At 38.6% G+C, this 14,249-nt stretch overlaps 1 protein-coding gene across 1 annotated transcript in view; it reads right to left on the bottom strand.

Annotated features, from left to right (window-relative positions):
* The window catches only part of Haus6 (HAUS augmin like complex subunit 6), a 55,136-nt gene that overhangs the window by 23,476 nt on the left and 17,411 nt on the right, over positions 1-14,249 (bottom strand). Inside the window, exons 3-9 of the mRNA XM_041651157.1 lie at positions 12,384-12,479; positions 10,942-11,020; positions 9,005-9,134; positions 5,539-5,683; positions 4,494-4,559; positions 4,032-4,080; positions 2,397-2,567 (exon numbers count right to left, since the gene is read on the bottom strand). Of these exons, the coding sequence (XP_041507091.1) occupies positions 2,397-2,567; positions 4,032-4,080; positions 4,494-4,559; positions 5,539-5,683; positions 9,005-9,134; positions 10,942-11,020; positions 12,384-12,479 (736 nt within the window). The remainder of the gene's footprint in view (positions 1-2,396; positions 2,568-4,031; positions 4,081-4,493; positions 4,560-5,538; positions 5,684-9,004; positions 9,135-10,941; positions 11,021-12,383; positions 12,480-14,249) is intronic.

Raw genomic sequence — 14,249 nt, 5'->3', positions numbered from 1 at the left:
GCTAAAATCTAGCAGAAAATAAAATCAAACAGATGGAAAGAAAAATAGAGGGGCTGGAAAGAGGATTCATTAATGAAGATCAATTGGATCAATTGGTGCTCTAGCAGGACTCGAGTTCAGTTCCCAGCACCCACATGGCAGCTTACGATTGTCTCTACCTCTAGGTCCAGGGAACCAAATGCTTCCCTCTTCTGGCATTTTTGGGCACCAAGTGCACATGCAGTGTGTATACTCACTCATTCGCATAAAAAGTAAAATAAATCAGTTTTTTTAATCAGTTTTTTTTACAAAAAGTCTAATGAGAAAGCAAATTTGCAAAAGGGATCACAACTTTTTTTCTTTGAGACAGGGTCTTACTATGTAGCCTAGTTGGGTTAGAACTCACTATGTCAACCAGGCTGGCCCTGTACCCAGAGATCTGCCTGTCTCTGCCTTTCAACTGACAAATTTATTTTAACAAAAGTTGCAAAAATGTCAGCTAGCCCAGCTTACTTGAGTTGCAGGTCAGTAAGAGAACCTGTCTCAAAAGAAAAAAAAAAAGGTGGATTATCACCTGAAAAACAAGAAAAGACACCTGAAATTGTCCTCTGGCTTCCATGAGCTCACATACCTGAGAGCATACACAAAAGCAAGAAAAGAAGCACAGAAAGAAAGAGGAAAAAAATGAGGAGGCTGGAGAGAGAATTCAGTCTTTTTAGTGTTCGCCATCCAAGTATGAGGTCCCCATTATCCACCAAAAAAAGTGGGTTTGGTGGCAAGTACTTGTAATCCCAGCAATGCAAATGAAGACAGGATGATCCCTAGAACTCTCTGGACAGCCTAATCAGTGAGTCCCTGGTCTCAGTGAGAGACCTTGCCTCAAAAAACAAGGTGGAAGTCAGGCATGGTGTTACACACCTTTAATTCCAACACTCACGAAGCAGGGGCAGATGGATCTCTGAATTTGAGGCCAGCCTGGTATGACTTCTAAGCTAGCCAGAGTTATACAGTGAGACCCTACCTCAAAAAAAAAAAAAAAAGTGATTTTCTCTAAAGACGTGACCACTTCCTGCCTTATCTATATTCTTAAACATAATTAATGTCTTTTCTTTTTTGTTGTTTTGTTTGTTTGTTTTAATATTTATTTATTTATTATGTATACAATATTCTGTCTGTGTGTATGCCTGCTGGCCAGAAGAGGGCACCAGACCCTGTTACAGATGGTTGTGAGACACCATGTGGTTGCTGGGAATTGAACTCAGGACCTTTGGTAGAGCAGGCAATGCTCTTAACCTCTGAGCCATCTCTCCAGCCCTTTGTTTTGTTTTTTAAGACAGGGTTTCTCTGTAGCTTTGGTGCCTGTCCTGAAACTCTCTCTTGTAGACCAGGCTGGTCTCGAACTTACAGAGATCCACCTGCCTCTGCCTCCCCAGTGCTGGGATTAAAGGCCTGCACCACCACCCCCAATCTTAATGTCTTTTGTGATACCTGCCCTACACCCTAGAGGAATTTGAATTTATACATCTAGAGTGTTACATACTATGAATTTGATGCACATATATTGCACCCTAAAGTGAAATCTCTTCACAAAATATTTTTTTATCCATGTAACTTCTATATACTACAATCAATACCAAATAGGTGGTAGATACTAAATAAACTGTACTTACTAAGGAAAGAATAAGTCAGACAATTAAAATGTCCCATATGAAGACAGAAATAACATAGATGGTGGATGAGTGGTACTTTGGCTAAAGAAGAAAGATTAGAAATATTAGTAATATTGTACAGGGACCAGAAGCTGTGGTGCATAGCAAGTTCCAGAATAGAGACCTACCACAAATTTCCCCCACGGCTTGTTTTCCAAATTGCTGAAGAACAAAACCCTTCCTAAACTCAACAAAAAAAAAGATTCAAAGAGAGCTGGGCTTGGTGGGGCCTATAATCCCAGCACTGATGAGGCTGAGGAAGGGTGAAATGTATAAAGAACTAATTCAGAGGGAGTTGAAATGGCTCAGGGGATAAAGACATTGACACCAACACTGTCAAGCCGAGTTCAACCTCAGGACACAAACGAAGAAGAGAATACGTTGTCCTCTGACCACCAAATATACACATGTGTGAATGTGTGTGTGTGTACACGTACATACATACACAAAAAAATGTAAAGAAGCAAAACAGTACTATTTTCATACTAAGCAATCTTAAGCTCTCCATGCTACACAAAATTGTACAATGAAGAAGAGGTAACTAAAGCAATAAATCCAAATACACATACCTTTGACAGGACCTCTATGAAGGCTTCACTAGAGATGATAAAGAACACAAATGCTGGAAGCAGTGGGAAAGCAGAGTTGACAGGAAATATAAAAAGCAGTGAGACTGTTTTAACACATTTCCTAAACAACAAAGTTTACCTGACACATCTGTTCCTCGATTCTGTCAAGTAAGAGTCTTGGTATATTAACAGTAACATTAGTTCCATCCAAAACACACTGGTTATCAACACTGAAGAGTGAACTAACAACTTCTCTCTCCTTTTCCAAAAACAGGAGTGTCTCATTCACTAACGTCCACAAAGACCGAACCTTTGAAAACAAAACAAAATAAGAAATCCACACACAACATATATGTACTCTAGGAGGTTGGAGAGATGGCTCAGAGGTTAAGAGTTGCTCTTAAGAGATATCCTAAGTTCAATTCCCGGCAAACACATGGTGGCTCACAACCATCTTAATGAGATCTGGTACATACATGCAGACAGAACAATGTATACATAATAAACAAACAAATAAATAACACATATGTATTCTAAGAAAACGCTGGCTTAAGTATTTGTTCACCCCTTCTAACAAAAGAAATACAGCTGAGAAGAAAATCAAGTGATGGCATTCTAACTGTTTAAAGCACTGATATTATCTCCAAAGGGGCTTGAAAAAAATGTTTTTTTGGGAGGAAGGGACTTGAAACAGGTTCTCACTATGTAACTTTGGCTGGCAAAGAACTAGATTAGACCATGCCTCCAACTCAGAGTTCAGCCTGCCTCTGCTTCTCGAGTGCTAGGATTAAAGACTTGTGCCACCAGGGCTGACTTAAAGAATTTCTTAGGAAAAATATAGCTAATTTAATCTTCAAACAAACTTAAGAAATCTTTATACTACCATTCAAAAATTGTATTACATATGGCAGGCTCAAAAAGGAAGAAAACAAATGCTAGATGTGGTGGTTGCACACACCTTTAAGCCAACCACTTAATGGTGAGGCAGACAGAGCTCTAAGAGATCTAGGCTGCTGGACTGACTTCCAAGCAGCCAGGGCTATGTATCCAGACCCTGTCTCAAAAAGAGAGAAATGAAAGATGAAGTAAGTAAGCAGGATTCAATCAGAAAAAAAAAAAAAAAAAAAAAACTCACAAAAGCAAATGAGAAACACTCCCATTCTTTTCAGAGTAAAGGTAAGGTAAAGTGTACACATTATGAACTTAGTTTTCTTTGACAGCAATGAGGTGTTTTTTAAAATAAAAAGTTTCCTGTTTTTTAACATTTCATTATTATTATTTTATGTATCTGATGTTCAGCCTGCATGTATGTATGTGTGCCAGATTCACCCACTGCTAGTGAAGGCCAGAAAAGGACATCAGATCTCCCAGGAGTTACAGGGACTGAGAGGGGCTATTTGGGTGCTAGAAACCAAACCTGGGTCCTCCAAAAGAGCAGCCGCTACTCAGCCATGTCTCCTGCTCTTTTGAAAGTAACATTTTGCCTTCATATGCTAAAGGCTCATTACAGAAAACTTAGAACACAGAAAACAAAATCTTTCCACCAATGCCCCATTATTAACATTGTTATCTCCCCATGTGTGAATATATATACACATAAATTATATTTTTAGACAAAACTGAAGTTGTTATATATTTTTTTGTTGCTACTTCTCATTTGGAATTTACATTGTCAGGTCTCTGAAATACACTGATCTAGAAAACGCTAACATTAATGCCCTATAGAAACTTTCACAGTAAGCATATCCTCTACTATTTAAAAAATGTATCTCACCTTTTGAATTTTCTCTTGTATATTACTCTGGTCATCAGAGGGGTTCATTCTAATAAAAAAAATTAAACAAATTAGTCATTAAAAAATCCACATGGTAATTTCACATCCAAGAAAACTGGTCTGCAAATCTACAAACAGGCATTTCAGTTAAAAATAACAACAACAACAACAAAGCTCTCAGCTGGGTGTGATGGTGCATCCCTGTAATCCTAATTCCAGATCTGAGTTCAAGGCTAGCCTGATCTATAATCCCAGAGCAGACATGTCTCAAAAACAAAAGAACTCAAGTTCAAAGCAGTAATTTTTAAGAACTTTATTAAAGTGAGAGGGAAAAACCATGCTCTAGTGCTAACATCAACTGGCTAATGATATTTACTCTATTTCTATTTTTAGTAGTTTATCACTCATAATTCAAGATCTAAACTCTGTGTAAGGTAAATTCCGGCTCTAAAAGTCACTTGCCTTTTAATTTGATTTTGTAGGGTCATGTATTCTGATCTCAAATTTCGTATTTGCTTAATAGACAAACTGCAAGAAAAAAAACAAAAAAGAACATTTCCATTGTATTGAAATGGTATGAGCCACCTGTTTGTTTTCTTCATTCTTATCTTTACTGCAATGTTTTAATAATAAAAACTAAAGAGACCAGCAAGATGATTCAATGAGGAAAAGCACTTGGCCTGACATCCTGAGTTTGATCCCCAAAACCATACAGCAGAAGGTGAGACTCAACTCAAAAGTTGTCCCCTAACTTCCACTTGCACAATACGGAGTGTACAAACAATACATTTATTTTTACATGTAAAAGTAGAAAGATAAACTATTCCGTGACTCATTACCTGTCTCATTTCATGCTGTGACACCAGTGCACAGGAAAAAGAATTTGTTGAACAGATAAACACACACACAGTAAGTAAATACTATAAACTAGAGTGTGCCACATGTCAGCCCTCCGGATGTAGAAGAAAAACACAGTTCATACGGCAAGAAACAGTCTATATGGCAAGGTTCAAGTAACAATGAATGAATGAATGAATGTGCTATGAAATGACTAACATAGAGTACTTGTTGGTAGCTACAAAATATCTATTCAAACTATGAAATAAACATTAAACACAGAACAGAAACATGGAAAAATTTACAGAATGAATAACACAATTAGAACTTAAAACTACAACTCCATGACCAAAGAGATGACTAAGCAAATGAGAACACTTGCTGCCCTTCAAGGACTCTGGTTCAACTCCTAGCACCCACACAGTGGCTCACAACTGTCTATAACTCCCTCTCCTGGCCTCTGTGAGCAGCAGGTACATGTGATGCACAGACATACGTGCAAGTAAAGCAGCCAAACACATAAAATAAAAATAATTTCAAAAATTGTGTAACTAAAATACAATATTAGTAATCAAGTATTTGAAGTAGGCATAGATCATGTCGAGGCTTGTTTATATTGGGATATTTTTTTAAAAAGAAAACTATTTACTAACTTTAAAATATGACTTACTGTGCGTTTTCCTGGTATTTTTGGGTAACATAATGTTCTCTTTGCAAAATTTGTAAAAATCTGTTACGTGCTACGTGGCATCTGGCAATGCACTTGTGCATATCCTGTTGCTTTGCATTAAATGTTTCTGCAAAACGCAGAGAATCTATAAGGAAGACAAGATAGCAGACATCATCACCATGAGCTTATTTTTTCAATAAAACAAACGGGAGAAAAAAATAAAATAAAACCTGTGCCATTTTGTAAGCAACTTTTCACTTTGTTACTGGTGATCAATGAAGAAGAATCCATACAAACATACCAGAGGTCAGGCTTTTATCTATAAAACCTACTGTAAAGACAGATCAATAAAAAAAATAAGGATATTCTCCCAAGCAGGGTCTCCACACTGCACTTAAAACTTACCAGGTAGAAGGTGATGGTGCAGGCCTTTAATCCCAGCACTCAGGAGGCAGAGGCAGGTGGATCTCTGTGAGCTCAAGGCCAACCTGGACTACAAAGTGAGTCCTAGGCAGGACAGCCAGGACTTAAGTTACACAGGAAAAACAAACAAACAAAAACACAACATATCGGGGCTGGAGAGATGGCTCAGAGGTTAAGAGCATTGCCTGCTCTTCCAAAGGTCCTGAGTTCAATTCCCAGCAACCACATCCATCTGTGATGAGGTCTGGTGCCCTCTTCTGGCCTTCACGCATACACACAGAGTATTGTATACATAATAAATCAATAAATATAAAAAAACAACCCACAACATATCCACATCCCAGCAAGCTGCATAGAAACCTCCACAACGTCTAATTAGTTAAAGAAAATTAGTTCACTGAATTCAGAAGTCACCTAGACATTCAAAATCTTGACTAAAATTACTTTAAATCAGAAGTTATATTCAGAAACCCAAATACAAAATAAATTCTTATTAAATCCAAATACTTAGCTGAGTATGGTGGTACGCACCTATGATGCTGGTACTTGGGAGGTAGAAGGAGGAGATCAGGAGATCAAGGCCAGCCTTGGCCACAGAGAAAGACTAAGGCCAGCCAGGGTTATATCAAACAAAACAATGAAAAATCCAAACATGCATATTTTATATAAAACAGCTTGCATTACATATAATTGGGATAAATCACCTATTTACAGAAAAAGAGGCACAATGCTAATATGGCATTAGATTTAAAGTATATAAATATGTATAAAGCATGCTCACAGATGTTTGGAAACATCATACCTGGAAAGAGCAGGTAAATGCATACTCATAAAGTTTGGGTTGTAGCACTGTTCTTATAAAGGTTAGCCAAATGTTTCTCAGCTGTAGGTTACGTAAACAAATTAGGGTGATTTGTTCAGTTTAATAAAAAGGAGTTCTAAAAAAGAAAGAAGAAAGGTCTATCAACTGACACCCAATGATTTCCAAGTGGAAAACAAATCCAAAACCAGGGCTATAGTCATATTTATGAGCTTCGTTCATTTTTTATTTGGTTTGGACAGTGTTTTTTAGACACTCTCACTATGAGCCCAAACCGGCCTGGAAATTACATTGTAGCCCCAGGTTGACCTCAAACTAGCAATATTCCTGGCTCAGTCTCCCAAGTGTTAGCACACCAAACTTGGTCTCCCATGTAACCCATGAAGGAGGCCTAAACTCACTATGCAGCCCAAGTTGGCCCTCAACTTGAAATCCTCCTGCCTCAGTCTTCTAGAATTTAGATTACAGGCATAAATCACCATTCCTATATCTATTTATTACTTAAGTGTGTGTGTGTGTGTGTGCCTGCTTGTTCATATATGATATATATATATGTATGTATGTATATGTATATATATATATACACATATATACACATACATACACACACATATATATGTATATATATTGGATTGTTAGTATAGCCTTTAACAGCTGAGTCATTTCTCCAGTCTGGTTTGATTTTCTTTTTTTTTTGTTTTTGTTTTTGTTTTTTTTCGAGACAGGGTTTCTCTGTGGTTTTGGAGCCTGTCCTGGAACTAGCTCTTGTAGACGAGGCTGGTCTCAAACTCACAGAGATCCGCCTGCCTCTGCCTCCCAAGTGCTGGGATTAAAGGCATGCGCCACCATCGCCCAGCTCTTTTTTTTTTTTTTAAAACAAAAAGTTTGCTGGTCCGGGCTGGAGAGATGGCTCAGAGGTTAAGAGCACTGCCTGCTCTTCCAAAGGTCCTGAGTTCAATTCCCAGCAACCACATGGTGGCTCACAGCCATCTGTAATGAGATCTGGTGCCCTCTTCTGGCCTGCAGGAATGCATACAGACAGAACACTGTATACTTAATAAATAAATAAATCTTTAAAAAAAAAAAAAAAGTTTGCTGGTCCAAGTGGCACATGTCTGTAATCCCAGTAGTAGGGAAACAAAGGCTAGGAAAGAAGGAAGGGAAGAGGAAGGAAGAAAGAACATTTGCTTGTATTACTGATCACACTGTTGTTTATACAACTGAAAACATCAAAACTGCCAAGCCTGGTTGTATACACTAGTCCCAGCACTTAGGAGACAGAGGCAGGGATCTCTGAGTTTGAAGCCAGCCTGATCTACAGTGAGTTCCACGACAGCCAGAGTTAGGAAGAGAGGTTCTATCACCAAAAAAAGAAAGAAAAAAAAAAAAAACCAACAGAGAGAGAAAGAACAAAGTTTAAAAAAACAGGGTGAGTTCTCATAGTCTGATTTTTAATAGAGTATACTAAGTGACTATTCAAAATGAGTCATGTCAGGAAACCAGAAGACAGGCAAGACTTAACACTTCAACACTTTTGCCTTATACCTGTCCATACTTTATGACCAAAAGAAAACAGCACCATAGTTAATAAACTACAAATACTATTCATTTTTATTAGCTCTAAGAAATCATTTATTTGATTTTTATGAGCTAATGAATCAAAAAATTTTGAAATAGAAATTATCTGCCAATGCCAGTAACTGAACTAAACTGCTAACAATATTCAGCACACTGGACTAGAGGCCTGGTTGTCTCAGTGGTTATCTTTAAGCCAAGCAAGGTAAGAATAGATTTCTACAATATTTTAAAAGGCAAGTTCTCACTAGGTAGTGCAGGTTTGCCTGGAACTTAATATTTAGCACAGGTGAGCTTACATGTCTGTTCATCCTGCCTCTACCTCCAAGTGCTAGGATTACACACATGTGCTACCCTGTTGGCAGTTCCTGTATTTCTAAAGGGCTGTAAAAACAGAACAAAATTAAGTGGTCCATAAAACCTAACATACTTATCTAGCTTTCCTATGGAAAATGTGCCCCAATCCCTGCACCAGAACATAATAAAGTAACACAAATATTAACAAGTTCATTATGAAGTTTCCAACCATAGATGAGTAAAATATTAACTAACCATTTGCTTTTTCAGGCAAATGGTTTAATTTGATCTTGATTTTAAAATTATGAACAATAACAATTCAAGAATAAAGATAAGTATAAGTAAACTTACCATTAGATTGTATTTTAATACATTTGATTGCAACATATCTTGCAAAATGATACATCAGATGAATAAACTTAGGACCACCAGGAGAAAGAAACAGTGAGCCAACAACCTGGGGAAAACTTCCACATTCAGCCTAAGAAAAGACATGAGACGATTCAACCAACAATAACTGTCACATTTTTAATCACTATTTTTCTTAATTTTATTATTTTATTTGTCTGGGTATTTTGCCTTCATGTATGTCTGTATATCAGCTACATGCACTGGGAGCTAAGGTCAGAAGTGGGCATCAGATACCCTAGAACTGCAGTTTACTGGAACTGGGGCTTGTGATCTGCCATGTAATCAAACCTGGGTTCTCTGGAACCACTGGGTTCTCTTAACCACTGAGCCATTCCTCCAACCCCATCACTATATTTTTTTTAAAGGTGTGTGATAATCTCACAGTGGGCCACACATGAGCTCCTCACGGTAGGACAGTAAACCATCAACACACCCCCTTCATGGCACAATGGCTTAAAAGATCAATTTCCACAGTGGAACAGAGAAAAAGTCAGAAAACAAAGCAGCCAGGTGGTGATAGTGCACACCTTTAATCCTAGTACTAGGAAGGCAGAGACAGGTGGATCTTTGTGAGTTCATAGACCCAACTGGTCTACAAGAGCTAGTTCTAGGACAGCCACAGCTGTTACAGAGGAACCCTGCCTCAAAACACCAAAAAAAAAGGGGGGGGGAGAACATAAATACTCCTATCCACTCTCCTACCATTTTTAAAACCTGAAAAAGCCGGGTACAGTGTTACACACATAACCCCAGTCCTAGGTAGGGAGAGAAATAAAGGCCTTTAACCTGAGCACCCAGGCAGATGCAGGTATACAGATCTCTATGAGCTTAAGACCAGCTACATAGTTCCAGGCCAGCCAGAGTTACACAATAAAATCTTTCATTTTGGGGCTTAGGGAGATAGCTCAGTAGATAAAATTCCCAGAATGAAAAAAGAAGCCAGACTAAAGCATATGTCTGTAATCTCAGAACTCCGGAAGACAGAAATATGATTTACGGTGGCAAGCTGGCCAATAAGACCAGCAGTACGGGAGAAGCGCCAAGTTCAGCAAGAGAACCAGCTTTGGCTAGGATGGTGGCACACGTCTTTAATTCTAGTGCCTGGGAGGCAGAGGTAGGCAGATCTTTAAGTTCAAGGCCAGTCTGGTCTAAAGAATAAGTTCTACGTCAGCCAGGGCTACACAAAGACACCCCCCCCCAAAAAAAAAAAAAGAGAAAGAGAAACGGCGGGAGAAAAAGAGACAGGAAAGATATTCAGTTTTGGGGCTGGAGAGATGGCTCAGTGGTTAAGAGCATTGCCTGCTCTTCCAAAGGTCCTGAGTTCAATTCCCAGCAACCACATGGTGGCTCACAACCATCTGTAAGGGGGTCTGGCCTTCAGGGATACACAGAGACAGAATATTGTATACATAATAAATAAATATATATTTTAAAAAAAAATCCAGTTTCAATAAATAAAAATATACGATTAAGTTAGACATCCAAAATCAACCTCTGTCCTATACAGACACACACTCACACACGTTTCATTTTTACAAAAAGAATAATGTAATTAAGCAGCCTGTTTTGTTGTTCTTGGTTTGGTTTGGATGGTTCTATTACAGTGCTGTTGAGGGAACAGAGGGCTTACACATGCTAGGAAAGTGACCTGCTGAGCTATATCCTCAGCCTTAAGGGATTTTTGTTGTGGTTATTATTGCTTATTTTTGTAAGGCAGTCTCACCATGTCACCATGGCTAGCCTGGCACCCACCACGAAGACCCAGGCTGGCCTTGAACTTTGATGGTGCCTCCTGCCTCTGCCTCTCAAACACTGGAGTTACAGGCACATCTGAACCTTCAAGTCTGTATCTTCTATCTTACAAATAAAATACTTACAGAAATTTCTTTTAACCATTCACAGCAATGTTTCCGGAATTCCATGTCATGTTTTTGGTCAAATGGAGGCCAGCAATCTCTTAAAAACAAAAAAACAGTAGACTAATGAACCCTTCCAAAATCAAACTTAGCAAAATTTAAAAGACATGAAAATTATCCCCCACAGCAGAAACATTAAAGCAAAATGAATTCAACTAATGTTCTTGACTCAACTAAAAATACTGAGAAAATAGTTCTTTTTTCCTTAGGTCAATATTGGTGGGCTGAGTTCAGTTTATTATAAATAACTACATATTATAGAGATTTACCAAAAAAATAAGCCAGTCTTGGTGCAAGCTTTAATCCTAGAACTGGGGAGGAAAGGCATGTGGAGCTCTGAGTTAAAATCTACAGAGTATCAGCCAGCCAGGAAAAACAGTGAGATCCTATTCATTAAAAAGAAAAAAAATAATAACCTTACAATTTACCTAGTACTCCTTTGATTATCTTTTTTACCCAAGTATTTATTGGGACATAAATACTTATTGAAAGAATCAAGCTTTTAGTCCAGTGTGGTAGTATACGCCTTTTATGCCTGCAGTATGGAGGCAAAAGCAGGAGGGTCTCTGGGAGTATGAGGACAACCAGGGCTACATAAAGAGTCCCCAAAAAGAATCAATCTGTTTGTACTTTTACAACATGTTACAATGCTGAGGTTATAACCCACTGGGAGAGTCCTTGCCTAGCACAGAGTTGCAAACTCTATCCCTAGTACAAAAGAAAAGAAAAAAATAAAACATGTACAGGAAACAGGACTAAAAGGCTAAAATGTTAAGAGTGATGTTCTCGGCTTAGTGGGGTCAGGAATGACGCTTATATCTGTCTTTACATGTTCTAAAACAGAAGTTCTCAGAATTTTGTGTTCTACAACAAAGTTTTTAATCGGGGGAAACAAATCAGAAAAAAATTATTTTTATTTGAAATAAATAAAAATAAAAAATGGTGGCTGAGTTAAGAATGACCCAACAGGTTCACATATGATAGGATTAAAGGCTTTAGCCAGGCATGGTGGGACGAGACAGGCAGATCTCTGTGAGTTAGAAGCCAGCCTGGTCTAAAGTGAGTTTCATGACAGCCAGAGCCACACAGTATACACAGTGAATTCCAGGCTAGCCAGAGTGACATAGTGAGACCCTGTCTCAATCCTCACATCAGAAAAAGACCATTAAGAACAGCAGGAACAAATGTTAAAGAACAAAATCTGTATTTATGAAATATGCAATTTTTAATATAAGCGCACACACCCCCAAATCCTCACCCAGCTATAAAAAGGTTAAGTATTACATTTCTAAGGCTCACACCAGAATTTTATCACATTTAATTAAAACAAGATAATGGCCAAAGCTGGAAGTCTATTTTCAAATCTGAGAATGACTAAAAGAAAGTGAAATAATTTTTCCTACCTGAAAACGTCTTTGGCAAGAGACTCATCCAGTGTTCGGAACAAAAAATAAGAAACTATATGAAAGGCATCACGGTTCAGTTTGTCAAACATGTTCCTAGTGGTTTAAAGTGAGAAAGAAGCAGAGATAAACGATTAATAAAGCTATGCAGCATCAAACTGTCTAAGCATCGCACTCAAACTGGTACTGTTCCTTCTCTTCAAGAGCTCAAGGCAAATTAGTTTTTCTCTTTCAGGTACACTTTATACTCCATTTAAAAAAAAAAAAACATACAGCCGGGCGATGGTGGCGCACGCCTTTAATCCCAGCACTTGGGAGGCAGAGGCAGGCGGATCTCTGTGAATTCGAGACCAGCCTAGTCTACAAGAGCTAGTTCCAGGACAGGCTCCAAAGCCACAGAGAAACCCTGTCTCGAAAAAGAAAAAAAAAAAAATACAGCCAGGTGGTGGTGATGCACGCCTTTAATCCCAGCACTTGAAGCAAAGGCAGGAGGATCTCTTGAGTTCAAGGCTAGGCTGATCTACACAGAGAGTTCCAGGACAGCTAGGACTATTACAAAGAGAAACCCTGCCTGGGAAAATAAAAACAAGCTTTTATTTTCAGATTATAAAAATGGATATCCAAATAGGAAACTAGCACTAATGCTTTACTGCTATGAAATATTGAACATAAAGGGCCGGGAAAGCTAATTACCAGGAAGAGAACATGCCCTGACACGATGAAGACAGCACTGACCGACATTTACTAACAGCTAACATTTGTGAGAACTCGGTATTTGTCAGACACTATGTTTTGTTTTTTGTTTTTTTTTTTTTTTTCGAGACAGGGTTTCTCTGTGGCTTTGGAGCCTGTCCCGGAACTAGCTCTTGTAGACCAGGCTGGTCTTGAACTCACAGAGATCCGCCTGCCTCTGCCTCCCGAGTGCTGGGATTAAAGGCGTGCGCCACCACCGCCCGGCTAGACACTATTTTATCACTTTTACATGAAGCAGTTTATCCTGATTTCTTCAAAGTACTATACTATTTTCTTAAGAAGTTGACTGTCCTCGTTACACATACAAAACTTCAATCTAGAGATGCTTAAAAAAAAAAAATGCCCCGTCCCAAAAATATCCCAGTGGGACACAGCACTCAACAAGTAGCTGTAGAATGAACACAAATCACCTCCACCTGTCAATTTATTCAAACGGGGATAATTCCGCAACTCTGCTTCCCCTCTACTGCACTCGCTAACAAAACTCGTGAGATTTTCAAAATGAAGCCTTTGAAACAAACACCTTGGACTGGAACAACTAGGTTAGCTCAGTATGTTCAAATTTATAAGAACAGTAGTTACTCAAATATATGCCCATACAAACTACAAATTCATAGAATTACACACAAAAAAGTTTGCTGTATGTGAATAAAATGTATTTTTTTAAGTAAATGTGACACAATATTAGCCCTCAAAGTTGTAATTAAGTTTGATTTGATAGCTGCTTAGGAGTTACTACTATTAATGTTTTGTTTAGGTGGCTCAGCAGGGAAAGGTGCTTGCCACCAAGCCTGACTACCAGAGTTCTATCCCTGGAACCCACACGGTGGCAGGAGAGAACTGACTCCACACGTAAACACACGTATTTAAAGACTGAGAAAACAACGCCTTTAAATTCCAGCACTCAGGAGACAGAGGCAGGCGGTCTGAGTTCGAGGTCAGCCGACTATTCTCCCAGAAGACCTAGGTTCAAGAGGATAACCGCAAGCACAAAGCCAGTTGGGCAGAGTTAAGACACTGTCTCAAGAAACAAATCATTTAAAAAAAAATTCCAAAGCGGAAAAGGGGTCTGAAACCAGAAGTCTGAGATGCCCGGGTCGAGAGTACACAAAT

Source organism: Microtus oregoni, unplaced genomic scaffold (genome assembly GCF_018167655.1).
Source record: "Microtus oregoni isolate MIOR12 unplaced genomic scaffold, Mior012 000005F_ref0000423, whole genome shotgun sequence".
NCBI classification, from domain to species: Eukaryota; Metazoa; Chordata; class Mammalia; order Rodentia; family Cricetidae; genus Microtus; species Microtus oregoni.
Note: the sequence above shows the minus strand (reverse complement) of the source record. Positions and strands in the feature narration are given on the sequence as shown.